This window comes from Ranitomeya imitator, chromosome 1, assembly GCF_032444005.1.
Source record: "Ranitomeya imitator isolate aRanImi1 chromosome 1, aRanImi1.pri, whole genome shotgun sequence".
Lineage (NCBI taxonomy): Eukaryota > Metazoa > Chordata > Amphibia > Anura > Dendrobatidae > Ranitomeya > Ranitomeya imitator.
In genome coordinates this window covers 289,922,074-289,940,824 of record NC_091282.1, presented here as the reverse complement: position 1 = coordinate 289,940,824, position 18,751 = coordinate 289,922,074, and the positions used below count along the sequence as shown (strand labels likewise).

Here is an 18,751-nt window from a genome sequence, read left to right as displayed (position 1 = left end):
AGGACAATTTGGACAACAACTTTTGATGTCCAATTTCTCCTGTTACCTTTGGGAAAATTAAAAATTGGGGACTAAAATATCATTTTTGTGGGAAAAAATAGGATTTTTTATTTTCACGCCTGGGCATTATAAACTTTAGTGAAGCACGTGGGGGTTCAAATTTCTCACCAAACACCTAGATAAGTTCCTTAGGGGGTACAGTTTCCAAAATGGGGTCACTTGTGGGGGGTTTCTACTGTTTAGTCACATCAGGGGCTCTGCAAATGGAACATGATGCCAGCAGAACATTCCATCAAAGTCTGCATTCCAAAACGTCACTACTTCCCTTTCGAGCCCCAACGTGTGCCCAAACAGTAGTTCCTCCCCACATATGGGGTATCAGCGTACTCAGGACAAATTGGACAACAACTTCTGGGGTCCAATTTCTCCTGGTACCCTTGGGAAAATTAAAAATTGGGGACTAAAATATCATTTTTGTGGGAAAAAATAGGATTTTTTATTTTCACGCCTGGGCATTATAAACTTTCGTGAAGCACTTGGGGGATAAAAGTGCTCATGACACATCTAGATAAGTTCCTTAGGGGGTCTAGTTTCCAAAATGGGGTCACTTGTGGGGGGTTTCCACTGTTTAGGCACATCAGGGGGTCGCCAAACGCGACATGGCGTCCGATCCAAATTCCAGCCAAAGTTAGCTTGAAAAAGTCAAACGGCGCTCCTTTCCTTCTGAGCCCTGCCATGCGCCCAAACAGTGGTCCCCCCCAAATATGGGGTATCAGCGTACTCAGGACAAATTGGACAACAACTTTTGGGGTCCAATTTCTCCTTTTACCCTTGAGAAAATAAAAAATTGGGGACTAAACGATCATGTTTGTGGAAAAAAATAGGAATTTTTTTTTTCACGCCCGGGCGTTATAAACTTTCGTGAAGCACTTGGGGGATAAAAGTGCTCATGACACATCTAGATAAGTTCCTTAGGGGGTCTAGTTTCCAAAATGGGGTCACTTGTGGGGGGTTTCCACTGTTTAGGCACATCAGGGGGTCGCCAAACGCGACATGGCGTCCGATCTCAATTCCAGCCAAATTTAGCTTGAAAAAGTCAAACGGCGCTCCTTTCCTTCTGAGCCCTGCCATGCGCCCAAAAAGTGGTTCCCCCTCACATGTGGGGTATCAGCGTACTCAGGATAAATTGGACAACAACTTTTGAGGTCCATTTTCTCTTTTTACCCTTGGGAAATTAAAAAGATTATTGCTGAAAGATCATTTTTGTGACTAAAAAGTAAAATGGTAATTTTTTCCTTCCATGTTGCTTCTGCTGCTGTGAATCACCTGAAGGGTTAATAAACTTCTTGAATGTGGTTTTGAGCACCTTGAGGGGTGCAGTTTTTAGAATGGTGTCGCTTTTGGGTATTTTCTGCCATATAGACCCCTCAAAATGACTTCAAATGTGAGGTGGTCCCTAAAAAAAATGGTTTTGTAAATTTGGTTGTAAAAATGAGAAATTGCTGGTCAAATTTTAACCCTTATAACTTCCTTGAAAAAAAAAAGTTTGTTTCAAAAATTGTGCTGATGTAAAGTAGACATGTGGGAAATGTTATTTATTAACTATATTGTGTCACATAACTCTCTGGTTTAACAGAATAAAAATTCAAAGTAGGAAAATTGTGAAATTTTCAAAATTTTCGCCAAATTTCCGTTTTTTTCACAAATAAACGCAAGCTATATCGAAGAAATTTTAGCACTATCATGAAGTACAATATGTTACAAGAAAACAATCTCAGAATCGCTAAGATCCGTTGAAGCGTTTCGGAGTTATAACCTCATAAAGGGACAGTGGTCAGAATTGTAAAAATTGGCCTGGTCATTGACGTGCAAACCACCCTTGGGGGTAAAGGGGTTAAGGTCAAAATAGGCTGGGTCATGAAGGGGTTAATAATTATGAGAACACCTGCAAAAGTTAAAAATACCAGACTTTGTGACACCAAAAACATATATTTGTAAGTTCCCATAAAACCACTTAACCCCCCCCCCCCCCCAAAAAAAAAAAACAAAAAAAAAAAACCCAAATATAGAGGAAGTCAACATGTCAGTCTCTTAATGCCACAGGTATACCAGTAACAAGCACTGAGGCCCATAAAATGATGATCAAACCTATACCCAGGAATACACTGGTAAGTGCTTACATAATATAGTGCATAAAGTAACCTGTAACACTCTAGGATAGTCTAACTACCGTGTTTCCCTGAAAGTAGGACCCCCCCGAAAGTAAGACAGGGTCGGGGTTTCGGGGGGGTCCTCCAATGTAAGGCCTCCCCCGAATGTAAGGCAGGGTTGGGGGGGCCGCTGTGAAATGTAAGGCCCTTACCTTTGAGCCGCCGCTGTCCCCCATTGGGTCCCCAGGCTCCAGAGGTGTCCTCAGGTGCAGCTGGGCGGGTCCAGCGCTCATGGGGTTAACTCGCCGTGTTAACCCCGCAATCCGCCCAGCTCAACAGCTCATTGGCCGCCCCTGCTCCCCAAGTCACCGCCGGCCCCCGGCTCGAGCGCTGATTGGCCAATCAGCTCGAGTGCTGATTGGCTCAGCAGCTCGGGCTGTAATTGGCCGCCCCAGCCCCACGTCACCGCTGTTTCCCTGCTGATTGGCACAGTGTTCCCTGCAGCACAGGCCTTCCGCACCCACAGCCGCACAGCAGAGGAAAACGTCCAGCATTTAAAAACCAAGTAGGGAAACATGTACTGTATAGGGTATGGGGCTGTGTGCAGTGGGATACGGCACTGTTATGGGGTATGGGGCTGTGTGCAGTGGGATACGGCACTGTTATCGGGTATGGGGCTGTGTGCAGTGGGATACGGCACTGTTATGGGGTATGGGGCTGTGTGCAGTGGGATACGGCACGGTTATGGTATGGTATGGTATGTTAATAAATGTTAATTTATTGGTTAAAAAGAAATTGTCATTTTTTTTTTCGGCTAATGTAAGACCTCCCCCGAAAGTAAGACAGGGTGGGACTTTTTGGGTTAAAATTAATGTAAGACAGGGTCTTACTTTCGGGGAAACACGGTATATTAGGTAAAAACAGTGTTGAGCTATTTCTTGCTATGTGTGACCTAATTATATAAACAATAATGTGCTAATTGAGAGCGAAACCATAAATTACAATACTCCTGTGTGACTGTGCTTCTACTGTGGTGCTACATATTGGGAGTGAAACACTAGTATAGGAAAAAATCCTGGCCTGCACCCGGTGACCGACTTCCAACTTACTTTTCATCAGGAAGGCTTCATCTGAGAGTCTTATAATCCTACTTCTTAGGGACAACATTTGACTCTGGTCTTTTAGGCCATCTATTTACAGTATAATGTTAATACTATTCCTTCTGCATGCCTAGTAGAAGCATTTTGGTTGCGTAAGTCCCCATTATATCTTAAAGACACAAAAGAGCATAGTAGAACCAAAAACACTGTTTAAAAAAAATCACAGTAATCCGCAAGTGCTCGTAAAAAGATGTAAAAAACAGGGTAGTTGGTTGATAAGTTTTTTGCAAAAAATGTATACTAAGCTGCTCCACCAAACGTCAAGATATACCCATATCAGAGCAGTCCTAACTGATGTTTGCAATCCCTGTCTGATGTATTTAAAAACCTGATCATCTGTAGATTATATAAATAATTGTTCTCTCGTGTCTATAAGACTAGGGAGTTACCCACCACTCCTCATGGGCTATCTGCACAAAAGCTGTTCCACTCAGCATGTCCACATGGACTTTTCCGCTCTGAACCCTGTTCACACAGGTAACATACAGATGATCCGGTTTTTAAATACATCAGATAGGGATTGCACACATCAGTTAGGACTGCTCAGATATGGGTATACCTTGACGTTTGGTGGAGCAGCTTAGTATACATTTTTTGCAAAAACGTATCAACCAAATACCCTGTTTTTTACATCTTTTTAATAGAACTTGCGGATTACTGTGATTTTTTTAAACTGAGTGTTTTTGGTTCTACTATGCTCTTTTGTGTCTTCAAATTTCTTGGTGGTGTGTGAGCATGTTCCTACAGACTTGGGCAAGTAACCCATGTGTTCCTGTTCCCATTATATCTTAGCCAAACTACAACACTCTTGTGGAATACCTTTGAACAGGCTGGCATCCCCTCATCTCTATCCTCAAAATAGTTAAGATATGACACTTCCCCAAAGTTCCAACTAAGTGTCCAATATTTAGATTTAAAAAGAAAAGAAAAATGCAAAGAAAAAAAAAAAACACACTTATGTCACCAGTAATAATAGTGGGGGAAAAACCCTCTACATCTGATAATGGGACGCAAGTGCCACTCTATAAACTTAACACTTTACAAAAGCATATATGCTGTTATAAACCTCAATCCAGTAGCACTTTTGCCAGCCATCTGTTCCTATAGATTATTTGCTCATTAGGCAGGGCTCTCTACCACTGTATCAATCAATTCTACGTGTTTGTTCAGCTAGTTATTTTGTATATTCTATTTGTGCATGTAGGCATTTCGGCCATTTATATTGTATTGTACAGTGCTATGGAATAAGACTGACAGAGCAATACAAAACTGCCACAATGTATGTTTTAAGAATAACTTCTATATAATTGTTAATAAAAATAGGAAAGTCTAAATAAAAAACACAGCAGACTTAAAAGCTTGGCCTTCTGATTTCTTTGGAGTTCTAGTAATCTATAAACAGATGTCTTTATGTGTACTTTGTATAAGTCATGGTCTGCAGGGGAGCTGGTAGCCTCAGAAACAATCAATACTAAAAGATTCTGAGGTCAGCCTGCACTTACTGTCTGCATGGCGATTGATCGATTGCCCTGGGTGCACAGTGCAAGAAGCGGAGCTACATATCAAAGATGTGAGCTACAAGAAGGACATGTTGTGAATGCGCTAAACAAGAGAGAAGATCGCGGTGTAGAGTGTAGGCCTAGCAGAAAGCGGCCGCTCCAGTAAGAGATGAAGGGTTATGTGTCTGCACCCAAAAGTTCAATCACCTTGTTGTGGAGGCTTTGAATTTCCTACAAGCCCAGTGACTTATCTATTTATTCATTGGTACTATGCCAGAATGTAATTGGAGTATATTTCCCCATTTTAACCCATTTCCTCTAATATTGCACGAAAGCAATGAAGATTAGTAGACACAAACAACGTAACACAATTAGAACAGACAAGATGAAAAAGAACACCAAATAATAAGTAATGCCGGCTTTACAAGGAACAATTGCGGCTTTTAGACAGCTGCCAATCAGGAACATGCAAACTGATCAGTGGTTGTTTAATGGCCCGCTAGTGAGACTGACCACAATTTTAAATAGTTAAGTAAATAAGGCAGAACACTGCAGTGTGTTGCCTTATTTACTTAACTATATACGAGTATATACTTAACTATATACGAGTTGGCAACTTTAGGTTCAGCACCTGTTCACACTTAGTCTATGTTTGGATGTGACGGTCAGGTTTTTGAAATGACCACAATTCTAGGCGCACACAACCATCGTTAATACGATTGTTCCTTGCCCATAGCTTTCAGTATCGGCAGCACATCGCCTGCTCATACAGAATAATGTGCTGACGATAACGCTGATTTTTACGCCAGTACCCATCCAACAAGCATTTCACTCATTCAACAGGCGTTTGCCAGCTTTTTTAGACGATTATCAGCCCGTCTAAATGGGCCATTAGACGCCTGGCGCAGGGTCTCCAGAGTGCCATGCCGCACACAACAAACACATTTTAATCTTCACAAAAAACTGAACTGCAGCAATAATGAAGGAGCTTCTATGTTCTCTCTGATCAACTATGCAATCAGGATAAATATACCTGAGAGCAAAATCTGCTGCTGATCATTCCCAAAATGTTCTCAGACGCTTCAAGAACACAACTTAATGATTTGCTGATAGTGAGTAGAAGGCTATATTCACACATCCAGGTCTGTTTTATATCATTTAAGGTGGTCAGTTTTTCACTTATGTGTCATGTGTTTTGCCTCCACATTTTGCATGTGTTTTTTACGCTTCAGTTTATAAAACCTTGAGGAAAAACTGTCAGAAATTTTATTTATCTGTTGATGATCACAATTTCATTACTAAAACAGATAAAAGATTGAAGGAAAAACGATGTCTTTAGTTTTTCATCCGTGCAACGCCTTGACTCGCCGATGAGTGTATGGATCAATTAAATTATGGGTGTGCTGTCAGAAATAAAAAGACACCACACAGATGTGTACAATGGATGTGTGATTATAGCCCAACAGGATCTGGATGTAAGTTTATTTACAGGCAAATCAGCATTTATGATTAGTATTAAAGGTTACTGGTAAGTTATTGTATCAATATCTTTGAATCGCCCATTCACTGTATATCATGATCTAAAAAAAAAAAATCAGTGACAATTATCTGATCTTGCACAAACTATAGATATGGGTTGAAAAATAAAATCAAGAACCCATACTGTACCTTTTACAGATTCAGAACGTTTTGGCAAGTCGAGTGTGTCAAAGTTCTTATCCATGTCCCCATTCTTTTTTCCTGCAAGTCAGAAGCTGTATGTTATTTTTTGTCTGAGCAGAGCAACCTCACAAAGATACATACTCTGAAACCAAATTGCAAATCAATTCACTCAATTTCAATAGTTTCTTTCCAATTCTTTATTTATTGCTGAGCATTACGCATACACTCATTTCTGAACCGAATCCTCCACAGTACAGCAGAGATTTACGACACCTTGTGCAGACACAAACAAGAAATAAATAGAAGGTATCAAAGGCAGCTGAACACTGAGTTATGTGAAACTGAATAGACAAATAAAAAATACCTGATCTGAATGCTTAACAACTAATATTTGGAATAAACTGGACCAGTTACAAAAATAAAAAAAATGCAAATCACGTCTTCGGAATGTGTAGATGTACATTGAATGTAGTGCAACCCAAAACTATGTCTAGCCCTCTCTAAAGAGGAAGGGAGAAATACGCACTGAAGGACAAACCCAGGATGGATGTAGACGTCAATATAAGGGACATAAAATAGCACAAACAAGAACAAGAACTAATTTCAATAACTGTGAAACTAAAACTTACTGGTAGCACTGACCTTATTACCCATTACTTAAACGGAGTCAGTTAGTTCACTCAACCCCAATCCGATAACTTGACTGCATTAGGCTATGAGTATATAAGAAATTCTGTCCCTTTTTAAGCAAAAAAAAAAAAATCAATATTGCTGAACAATTCCTTTTAGAAGTATATGCAAATAAGGCTGCAGATGCTCTGGGCGGGACAGAGATCTTCATCCTCTGCAGCTCCTGATTCAATGGTCAGCTAACTCCACCCTCCTCTAGAATATTAAAATACCGCGGCAGTGCTAACACCTGTCAATCACCTAGCGGAGGGCAATGTTAGGATGAGAATGGAGCTGAGGCAGAAGAAGTGCTCCATCCCACTCTGAGCACTTCCAGCCTTATCTATATAACACTTCTAGAGTGGATTTCTTGGCAATAGAGCAGCGCTTTGTTTAATAAAAGGTACATAATTACATATATTCTCATAATCTACAGGCATGTAAAAGGTTTGGGGGGATTTGAATGACTAATTGGTAAATACAGCAACATGGAAAGCGGACATGTTGAAGTAGGAGAATGAATGAGATGTGATTTGTTTCTAACATTCAATAAATCCAGGTTAGTAGGTAAATGCAGCACATACAATGAGGCAATACACAGAGCAAAGTCAGCCAAACTATAAAGGAATGGGTATGATGAATTTCAACCAGTCCTTTTATACTTGGAAGATATCGGGCAGCACCTTACTCCACTCTCCCTATTGAGAACACATGCGTGCTGAATGTGTATATGTATATTTGGGAACATGAGCGGAACAGCTGACAATTATTATTCTGATGTCCGCTATAGAACATGTGTAGACCCCTTTTGTACAAAAGAGCCTGAAGGGTCACGTTCATGTTACAATTACTTACTTTAGTATTGATTAAAGGTATTTGTAACCCTGAATATAAATCGCATGACAGAATATGAAATAAGGGACGACTATTTTAAAACGCTGTAAACTTTCCTTACTAAATCTTTCTATCCTTTCCCAACACACATTAGACAGTCAGTGAATGTATAAAGGCCCACATACATACACATTAGACCAACTCCAGATGAACCTGCCAATATTGGCAGGCTCAGCAAAGGCATATGGAGGCTTTGCAACTCTCTCCTGACTTAGACTTTGTTCACATCTGTGGTGGAGCCTTCTTTAGGAGATTCCCTCAAAGACCCTATTACTTTTATCAAAATAAATAGTAAGGTATGCTTCTTTCCCTGGTAAAATGAATGACACCATGACATAAAGAAGGACTCTATAGTAATCAAAGGCATCAGTTGTAATGTTAAAGCCAAATCCAATATACAACAGATCCTAGGCCAGGTTCACAGTGGCCTTTGGAATTAAGAACCCCTGAACGGAATGGTTATGAGCCATCCATTATAATAGGGTCTGTTTGTTTTCGGTTAGGGTGCTTGTCATTTTATCGGAAATTATAAAAAGCCTAAAACTAAATAATGCTGTATTGCTGCGCTTTTGCTTCCAAGAAAGATCAGAGAACCTACAATTCCAACACAAATGTAAATCTGGCCTTAGCTGCCAACAATGTACTCTTGTTAAAATAATTATAAACGGAAAAAAACACATCATATGTGATGCACGCCAACAAAGGAGAGATCGTTGGACGAACTGGAATCATAAATTTGTATTCATTTTTTAGCAGACCGAAATGGAACAATGAAAACAAAGTAAGCATATTTTTGGCCACTTTAGTTTGCTACAGTAAGTAAAAATAAATGGTTGCAAATGTAGCCTAATTTGATATATTGAGTAGAATGTCCTAAGCACATAGCCTGAAAAGTAAAGGATTGGTTACATTTAAAGTGGTTGCCTCAGTCATAACCTGTTCTTGTGTTCTGTTAGGCCATATCAATGTCATAGATGGAAAAGGTGGGTCCCCTGACGGGCACACCCTCTAGAAGACAAAGCAGAAAGGTGCTCTTCAAGCTCCAGCAGATTAAATGTTTGGGCAGCTGAATGCTGGGGGTTAAGGAGACCAGACCGACTGCATCTGGGGAATGCCATGCCAGCTTTTACTTTAACAAGTTAACTTGACACCGCCCATTAAATAACACTTTGGTAATGTAGAAGACCAAAATTTACTATACTATTGAGTCAACTGTTTTAACACCTACTTCAAAACAAAACCGTTGTGGAACCCAGAAAAAATATTTTATTATTTATTTATATAGCACCATTAATTCCATGGTGCTGTACATGATTGAGTTTGTGTTTTACAAAACATCACAGGCAGGAAAAAAAAGGAGAGGTGAAAGGCAGAAGCTACAGACTCACCTTGATTAAACCACTCCTCTAATAAGCAGGAAAGCAAGAGAAGAAAGGTGAATTAGAGGGAGGAAGAGAATAAAGCAAGCAGATCTAGTAACAGTCATGCAGATCATGTAGCTATATCAGGGACCTGTTACTTTACGGATGCTGCCTAAGTAAAGGCAATCATACAGAGGCTACCTTTCGTTGTAATGTGCACAAGTATCGGAAAGGCCAATTCTTTCTTCAAGTACGAAAACCTAAAAACTGGAGCAGATCTCGGGAGAAAGGACATGGAAAATGTCCCAAAAGAAAACTGGAAAGGTCTTCCGATCTTCACTTCTCCTCGGATCAGTTTCTATAGAAAGGAAGATTTCACCGACCATAGCAGCTGTAAGTGACCAAACATAGCTACATGCATTTTTTAAATGCCAGTTCAACTAAGGAGAACATCTGGCAGCAAAGCTCAAAAATGAATATTGCTCTTGTTCTTGAATTTACTCCAGGTTTTGTAGAAATATGTGTGTACAGTAAGTATGCTATGAGACAATGGTCATCTTGTCCAAAGTGAAACAGTGTCAGGTGCCATATACATAGTCTATCTTATTGCCAGTGTCCTTTCAGTACATCTTTAATATAGCTTCAATATATTAAAAAAAAAAGTGGATAAAAGCTTGGACACCGTATCTTTGTGCCACACTCACTACCATGTGTCTCCATGCCTATTTAGAGGATTTCTGCTTAGTTCGTATAAAACAGGTTTTGATGGTGTGATATACATTTTTTATGTCACAAATATGGTTGACTGAGGGTACGTGACCACGATCAGGAATAGTAACATTTTAGATGCAGTGTATTTTCGCTGCATCTAAAACGCTGCGTTCTACATTACAAACACAATGGATGTGAATACGTTTCTGCCCAATGATGACAGAAGTATTCTAGGAGTGATACCTTTATTGGCTAACCAGAAAATAATATGTTTGCAAGCTTTCAGAGCACAGTGGCTCCTTCTTCAGGCAAGATTACAAATAGATTAATATGAAACAAGCACAATATTTAAAGAGTACTACAGTAGGACATTTGTTAAGGGGTGGGAAGTGTGATGAGTCCATAGATAAGCCAAGGTAATCAAATTACCGTATATACTTGAGTATAAGCCGACCCGAGTATAAGCCAACCCCCCTACTTTTGCCACAAAAAACTGGGAAAACTTATTGACTCGAGTATAAGCCTAGGCTGGCAAATGCAGTAGCTACCGGTGAATTTCAAAAATAAAAATAGATGCTCCATACCGTTCATTATTGCCCCATAAGATGCTCCATATAATGCTGTGCCACATATAATGCTCCATACCGTTCATTATTGCCTCATAAGATGCTCCATATAATGCTGTGCCACATATAATGCTGCATACCGTTCATTATTGCCCCATATATGCTCTGTATGAAGCTGTGCCATATATAATGCTACATTGTGTTCATTATTGCCCCATAGATGCTCCTTATAAAGCTCTGCCATATAGTGCTCTGCACCGTTCATTTGTGCCCCATAGATGCTCCTTATACAGCTGTGCTACTGGTATATATAATGCTGCCTTCGGCTGCTGCAATAAAAAAAAAAAAAAAAAAGCCATACTCACCTGTCTTGCTTGCAGCTCCCGGCGTCTCGTCCCGGCGTCTCTCCGCACTGACTGATCAGGCAGAGGGCGGCGCGCACACTATATGCGTCATCGCGCCCTCTGACCTGCACAGTCAGAGTGGAGAGACGCCAGGAAGATGGAGCAGCGCCGGGAAGATGGATCGACGCCCGGCGTGTGGAACGGGGACAGGTGCGATACTTACCTGCTCCCGGCGTCCCACTCCTTCTCCCGGACAGTTGGTCTTCGGGTGCCGCAGCTTCTTCCTCTATCAGCGGTCACCGTTACCACTGATTAGAGAAATGAATATGCCGCTCCACCCCTATGGGAGTGGAGTCCATATTCATTTCTTTAATGAGCGGTCCCACGTGACCGCTGAACAGGGGAAGAGCTGCAGCACCCGAAGACCGTGGGATGGCAGGGGGAGGGCCAGGATCGCCGTGACTAGGTAAGTATGCCTCAGCGCCCTCTCCCCCTCACCTGCCGACCCCACCGCTACTGTGACAAGTATAAGCCGAGAGGGGCACTTTCAGCCCAAAAATTTGGGCTGAAAATCTCGGCTTCTACTCGAGTATATACGGTAGGCATTTTCTTACAAATGGAGAGGCAGTGGGAATAATGTTCTTAGTTATCTGGAGTCTTGTGAATTGTATCCATGTAGTGACTCATAAATCCAGTTGTTAAATTGAGTCCTAGTGTCAACGAATTAAACATATTCATTAGTTTGTATTCCCAAATTTTTCTTTCCCTATGGTCCTTAAAATTACCTTTTAGTATTAAGACTTTTAAATCTGTCATACTGTGTCCAGATCCAGAGAAATGTTTTCCCACCGGTGTGTCCACTTCATTCCTGATTGTGTGTCTGTGTAGATTCATCCTAGTTTGTAGTCTTTGCATAGTTTCCCCAATATAGATACTTCCAGGGCACCTCGTACATTGTATCATGTACACCACGTTGGAGGATGTACAAGAAAAGGAACCCATGACCTTATAGTCCTGATTTGTGTTTGGTACACAGACTATATTTGTCGGTATTATGTGGGTACACGTTTTGCATTTTTTATTGTTACAGGGGAATGTGCCAGTCACTGATGGTGATGAGAGGACACTTCTGACAAGCAGATTCCTTAAGTTAGGGGGCTGTTTGTAGGAGAGAAGTGGTAGTTCTGGGAATATGTCTTTCAATTTGTGATCTCTATGGAATATGGGTTGGAGATCAGCACCAATTTTCCTTAGGATGCTCATGTGGGGGTTGTATGTGACCACAAGAGGTACCCTGTTATCCTCCGTTTGTAATCCAGGAGGCTGTTTCTTGGGATCCTTGTAGCCCTGTGGATCTGTTCATCTATTACCAGTGGATGGTATCCTTGTTGTAGGAATGTATTCCTCAGTGATCGCAGCTGTAGTTCCCTGTCAAATGTCCTCCTGTAGTATTCTTTAAATATTGTGCTTGCTTCTTATTAACCCCTTAAGCCCCGAGGGTGGTTTGCACGTTAATGACCGGGCCAATTTTTACAATTCTGACCACTGTCCCTTTATGAGGTTATAACTCTGGAACGCTTCAACGGATCTTGGAGATTCTGACATTGTTTTCTCGTGACATATTGTACTTCATTTTAGTGGTAACATTTATTCGATAAAACTTGCGTTTATTTGTGAAAAAAAAGGAAATTTGGCGAAAATTTAGAAAATTTCGCAATTTTCCAACTTTAAATTTTTATGCCTTTAAATCACAGAGATATGTCACGCAAAATACTTAATAAGTAACATTTCCCACATGTCTACTTTACATCAGCACAATTTTGGAACCAAAATTTTTTTTTGTTAGGGAGTTATAAGGGTTAAAAGTTGACCAGCAATTTCTCATTTTTACAACACCATTTTTTTTTTAGGGACCACATCTCATTTGAAGTCATTTTGAGGGGTCTATATGATAGAAAATACCCAAGTGTGACACCATTCTAAAAACTGCACCCCTCAAGGTGCTCAAAACCACATTCAAGAAGTTTATTAACCCTTCAGGGGTTTCACAGGAATTTTTGGAATGTTTAAATAAAAATGAATATTTAACTTTCTTTCACACAAAATTTATTTCAGCTCCAATTTGTTTTATTTTACCAAGGGTAACAGGATAAAATGGATGCCAAACGTTGTTGTACAATCTGTACTGAGTACGCTGATACCCCATATATGGGTGTAAACCATTGTTTGGGCGTATGGCAGAGCTCGGAAGGGAAGGAGCGCCATTTTACTTTTCAATGCAAAATTGACTGGAATTGAGATGGGATGCCATGTTGCGTTTGGAGAGCCCCTGATGTGCCTAAACATTGGAACCCCTCACAAGTGACACCATTTTGAAAAGTAGACCCCTTAAGGAACTTATCTAGATGTGTGGTGAGCACTTTGACCCAACAAGTGCTTCACAGAAGTTTATAATGCAGAGCCGTAAAAATAAAAAATCTTATTTTTTCACAAAAATGATCTTTTCGCCCCCAATTTTTTATTTTCCCAAGGGTAAGAGAAGAAATTAGACCACAAAAGTTGTTGTGCAATTTGTCCTGAGTGCGACGATATCCCATATGTGGGGGTAAACCACTTTTTGGGCGCATAGCAGAGCTCGGAAGGGAAGGAGCGCCATTTGACTTTTCAATGCAAAATTGACTGGAATTAAGATGGGACGCCATGTTGGTTTGGAGAGCCCCTGATGTGCCTAAACATTAAAACCCCCCACAAGTGACACCATTTTGGAAACTAGACCCCCTAAGGAACTTATCTAGATGTGTTTTGAGAGCTTTGAACCCCCAAGTGTTTCACTACAGTTTATAACGCAGAGCCGTTAAAATAATTTATTTTTTTTTCGCAAAAATTATTTTTTAGCCCCCAGTTTTGTATTTTCACAAGGGTAACAGAATAAATTGGACCCCAAAAGTTGTTGTCCAATTTGTCCTGAGTACGCTGATACCCCATATGTGGGGAAGAACCACTGTTTGGGCGCATGGCAGAGCTCGGAAGGGAATGAGCGCCATTTGGAATGCAGACTTAGATGGATTGGTCTGCAGGCGTCACGTTGCATTTGCAGAGCCCCTGATGTACCCAAACAGTACAAACCCCCCACAAGTGACCTCATATTGGAAACTAGACCTCCCACGGAACTTATCTAGATGTGTTGTGAAAACTTTGAACCCCCAAGTGTTTCAGTACAGTTTATAACGCAGAGCCGTGAAAATAAAAAATCCTCTTTTTTCCCCACAAAAATGATTTTTAGCCCCCCAAATTTTTATTTTCCCAAGGATAACAAGAGAACTTGGACCCAAAAAGTTGTTTGTCTCGAGTACGATGATACCCCATATGTTGGGGTAAACCCCTGTTTGGGCACACGGGAGAGCTCGGAAGTGAAGGAGCACTGTTTTACTTTTTCAATGCAGAATTGGCTGGAATTGAGATCGGACGCCATGTCGCGTTTGGAGAGCCCCTGATGTGCCTAAACAGTGGAAACCCCCCAATTATAAATGAAACCCTAATCCCAACTGTAACCCTAACCACACACCTAACCCTGACACACCCCTAATTCTAATCCCAACCCTAATCCCAACCGTAAATGTAATCCAAACCCTAACCCTAGCCCTAACCCTAATGGGAAAATGGAAATAAATACATTTTTTTTAATTTTATTATTTTTCCCTAAGGCTAGGTTCACATTGCGTTAGGGAAATCCGTTTAGCGCTAGCGGATTGCGCTAACGCAATGTCTTTTTAGGTGTCGTGTTTAGTGGTCGCGTTAACGTCCCCGCTCTGGAAGATCGGGGATCGGACCTCGGGCGCGCCGCGGACACTGCAAGCAGCGTCCGAGGCGCGCCACAAAAGAACGGCACCTTGCTAGCGCGAGCCGAAAATGGCACGCTCTAGCGATGCGCTACACCCGAAAATCACATTGCTGTCAATGGGTGTGCTAACGGACCCGTTGCACGGCGTTAATTGTGACATTTTCGCCGTGCAACGCTGTCCGTTAGCGTTAACCCATTAACGCAATGTGAACCTAGCCTAACTAAGGGGGTGATGAAGGGGGGTTTGATTTACTTTTATAGCGTTTTTTATATCGGATTTTTATGATTGGCAGCCGTGACACACTAAAAGACGCTTTTTATAGCAAAAAAGTTTTTGCGTCTCCACATTTTGAGACCTATAATTTTTCCATAGTTTGGTCCACAGAGTCATGTGAGGTCTTGTTTTTTGCGGGACGAGTTGACGTTTTTATCGGTAACATTTTCGGACACGTGACAGTTTTTGATCGCTTTTTATTCCGATTTTTTGTGAGGCAGAATGACCAAAAACCAGCTATTCATGAATTTCTTTTGGGGGAGGCGTTTATACCGTTCCGCGTTTGGTAAAATTGATGAAGCAGTTTTATTCTTCAGGTCAGTACGATTACAGCGATACCTCATTTATATCATTTTTTTTATGTTTTGGCGCTTTTATACGATAAAAACTATTTTATAGAAAAAATAATTATTTTGGCATTGCTTTATTCTGAGGACTATAACTTTTTTATTTTTTTGGTTATGATGCTATTTGGCGGCTCGTTTTTTGCGGGACAAGATGACGTTTTCAGCGGTACCATGGTTATTTATATCCGTCTTTTTGATCGCGTGTTATTCCACTTTTTGTTCAGCGTTATGATAATAAAGCGGTTTTTTGGCTCTTTTTTTTTTTTTTCTTACGGTGTTCACTGAAGGGGTTAACTAGTGGGCCAGTTTTATAGGTCGGGTCGTTACGGACGCGGCGATACTAAATATGTGTACTTTTATTTATTTTTTTTTTAGATAAAGAAATGTATTTATGGGAATAATATTTTTTTTTTCTTTATTTAGGAATTTTTTTTTTTTTTTTTTTTTTTTTTTTACACGTGTGGAAATTTTTTTTTTCTTTTTCACTGTGTCCCAGGGGGGACATCACAGATCACCGATCTGACAGTGTGCACAGCATTCTGTCAGATCGGTGATCTGACATACAGCCGGGCAGAATTAGAGCTGCAGCTGCAGCCTGATCCTGACCCGGAAGTGCTCCCTGCAGGACCCGGATGCAGCCCCGCGGCCATTTTGGATCCGGGGACTGCAGGGAGAAGACGCTCGGTACACGGTGAGCCCCCTCCCTGCGCGATGCTTCCCTGCACCGCCGGCACACCGCGATCATCTTTGATCGCGGTGTGCCGGGGGTTAATGTGCCAGGAGCAGTCCGTGACCGCTCCTGGCACATAGTGCCGGATGTCAGCTGCGATAGGCAGCTGACACCCGGCCGCGATCGTCCGCGCTCCCCTCGTGAGCGCGGCCGATCGCATATGACGTACTATCCCGTCACTGGGAATTAAGTCCCAGGTCACCTGGACGGGATAGTACGTCATATGGGATTAAGGGGTTAATCTATTTGTAATCTCGCCTGAAGAAGGAGCCACTGTGCTCTGAAAGCTTGCAAACATATTTTCTGGTTAGCCAATAAAGGTATCACTCCTAGAATACTTCTATCATCATTGGGCAGAAAAATATTCACATCGAGTTTTCTGGCTAACATGGTACCACAATACAATTTGTTATTGTACATCATAAACACAATGGATGGGATTTATAGAAATGTAAACTGACATGCGGTGCGGATTTCTGAGCCGCAGCATGTTAATTTCTGGAGCGGAGACGCTTGTCTCCTCTGCGTATTTGACTGTCATTAGGTGCGGTAAATCTGCATAGTTCTAAAAGACAAGTGCTAATGTATAATGAAGCGTTTTGGACACAGAAAATAAGCTGCGTCCAAAACAATACTATTCCTGATTGTGGGCATGTAGCCTAAAAATTATGTCTTGGGCCTTCACAGAGGATAATAAATTGTTACCACCTAAAGACTATGAATTTCCTACGAATATCGTCAAAGGATTCAATCTCCAATTTTTAGTATGCTATTAGTAAACATGCTAGTTTTTTAAATTAAACAAAAAAAAAAATGTGATGGGTTTTTAAAATCAAGAACCCAGGAAATGACAAGCCCCCCCATAGCACTAATTAGGTCTACGATAAGTAATAAGGATTGGGAAGTGCTCAGCAGGTAGACATGGGAGTCATAGCGTGACTGCGACAGAGCATGGCCGGGAATTTAGCTGTAATCTTGCCTCCATAAACACATACGAAGCAGGTTTGAGCAAGCGAGACTTTGCCCAGAGAGATTGGTGATAAGTCAGAAGGTGGTGGCAGACAAAGAGCAAGTTCAGCAGTGCTGTTTACCTTACAAGTTAATAGACCATTATCAACTTCATAAACCTCCATGACTAAGTCTTCTGCTGCTGCAAACGTCTAGATACTGCATAACAGCAAAGCATGTCTGAACAACCCATAGTAAATGTATGTCACCGTCATTACGGTGGCAGGATATCCTGTATTCAGTCAAGTAGGCAGTAATGCACATTGCTAATAGCGGTTTCAGTACAAGGTTTTATGGATCTTGCCAATTAGTAGCATGTCTGAAGTTCAAAATGTCACACACTCGTTACCTTTAGCTTTCTTGCCTCCAAAGCAGCCAGCATCATCTTTCTTTTTCTTTTGCTGTCCACCGATGCCACTTTGGAGATTGCCATCTAAGTCGTGGAATCTGTCTGCTCCTGGCACCTCCTTGTGGACGTGGTATGAGAGGTTGCGCATGATGCACACACAATTTTCAACTGACTGGAAGTAAAAAAAAGAGGGAACAAAAAGATAATTAAAAACTTGTATTTCAGAATGTACAAACCAAACTCTCCAGCTCAATATTACTTACTTAATTTTATTACAACAGACCAAGAATTTACCTGACACAAACACATTTACACAAAATGGGCAGGCTACCCCCTCGTTGATTTTACAGAACATGATATTGCCATTTCTAAAATGAGTTATGTTCTTTACTGCGGTTCTACTATACATAATCAAAGTCTGGAAATGATGAAAATTTTCAAGCAAAGCTAATTATTAAGGGTCAAGTTGTAAGTAAAGCATAGGCTGGCTCAGCAAACAGCACAGTTCATATGATAGATGGGCTTTATTATTACACATGCCGTAGGGCTTTATTATTACACATGCCGTAAAGATAAATAGCAAAACCTTTCAGAATTGATGGGTCAAGCCATCTTTCCTTAGTTTCCCTATAATATCCCATCACAGATCTCATTGCAAAGCAAGATTCTGCAGCAAAGTATTAACTTTAGCATGCAGCAGATTCTCAGTGGGTTTCACTGCTATATACTGAAGCGGATGAAATTGGTGGCATGCAGATATTTTGCCTTCATGTACATGCATTTTTAAAACCTCATTCACATATATTGTAGTGTAATTTGCTCCCGAGTTGTGGTGCAAAATCAATGGTAAGTCCGCCACTTCTGAATATATCCTCATAGTTTAAAGGGAATTACAGCCATAACTACAAGTGCATGTCACTTCCAATTTCAGACATTTTATGGACGGCTTTCAGAAACACACCAGGATGCTCGAGTCTCACCTTGTTGTCGGTGTCCTTTTTGCTAACTGCAGACTGAAGGGCATGTAGCAGGGCATCCACCAATCCATCACACTCTCGAAGCCTTCTGCGGGCTTCAGCCCCATCTGAACTGACATTCCTACAAACAGATAGCAACACAAACATTGAGAATACTTTCAACTTTATCAAACTTTCAAATTGTTGGCGCTTCATCGACAAGAAAAATA

At 41.0% G+C, this 18,751-nt stretch overlaps 1 protein-coding gene across 18 annotated transcripts in view; it reads right to left on the bottom strand.

The window, feature by feature from the left end:
• Window positions 1-18,751, bottom strand: part of ARVCF (ARVCF delta catenin family member) — a 1,214,127-nt gene that overhangs the window by 73,819 nt on the left and 1,121,557 nt on the right. For 16 of the 18 annotated variants that reach the window (XM_069756268.1, XM_069756252.1, XM_069756181.1 and 13 more), the window contains 4 exons: window positions 18,546-18,663; window positions 17,566-17,737; window positions 9,423-9,440; window positions 6,478-6,549 (listed from right to left, as the gene is read on the bottom strand). In XM_069756268.1, the coding sequence (XP_069612369.1) occupies window positions 6,478-6,549; window positions 9,423-9,440; window positions 17,566-17,737; window positions 18,546-18,663 (380 nt within the window). The remainder of the gene's footprint in view (window positions 1-6,477; window positions 6,550-9,422; window positions 9,441-17,565; window positions 17,738-18,545; window positions 18,664-18,751) is intronic. The other 2 variants (XM_069756276.1, XM_069756319.1) reach the window with 1 other exon arrangement.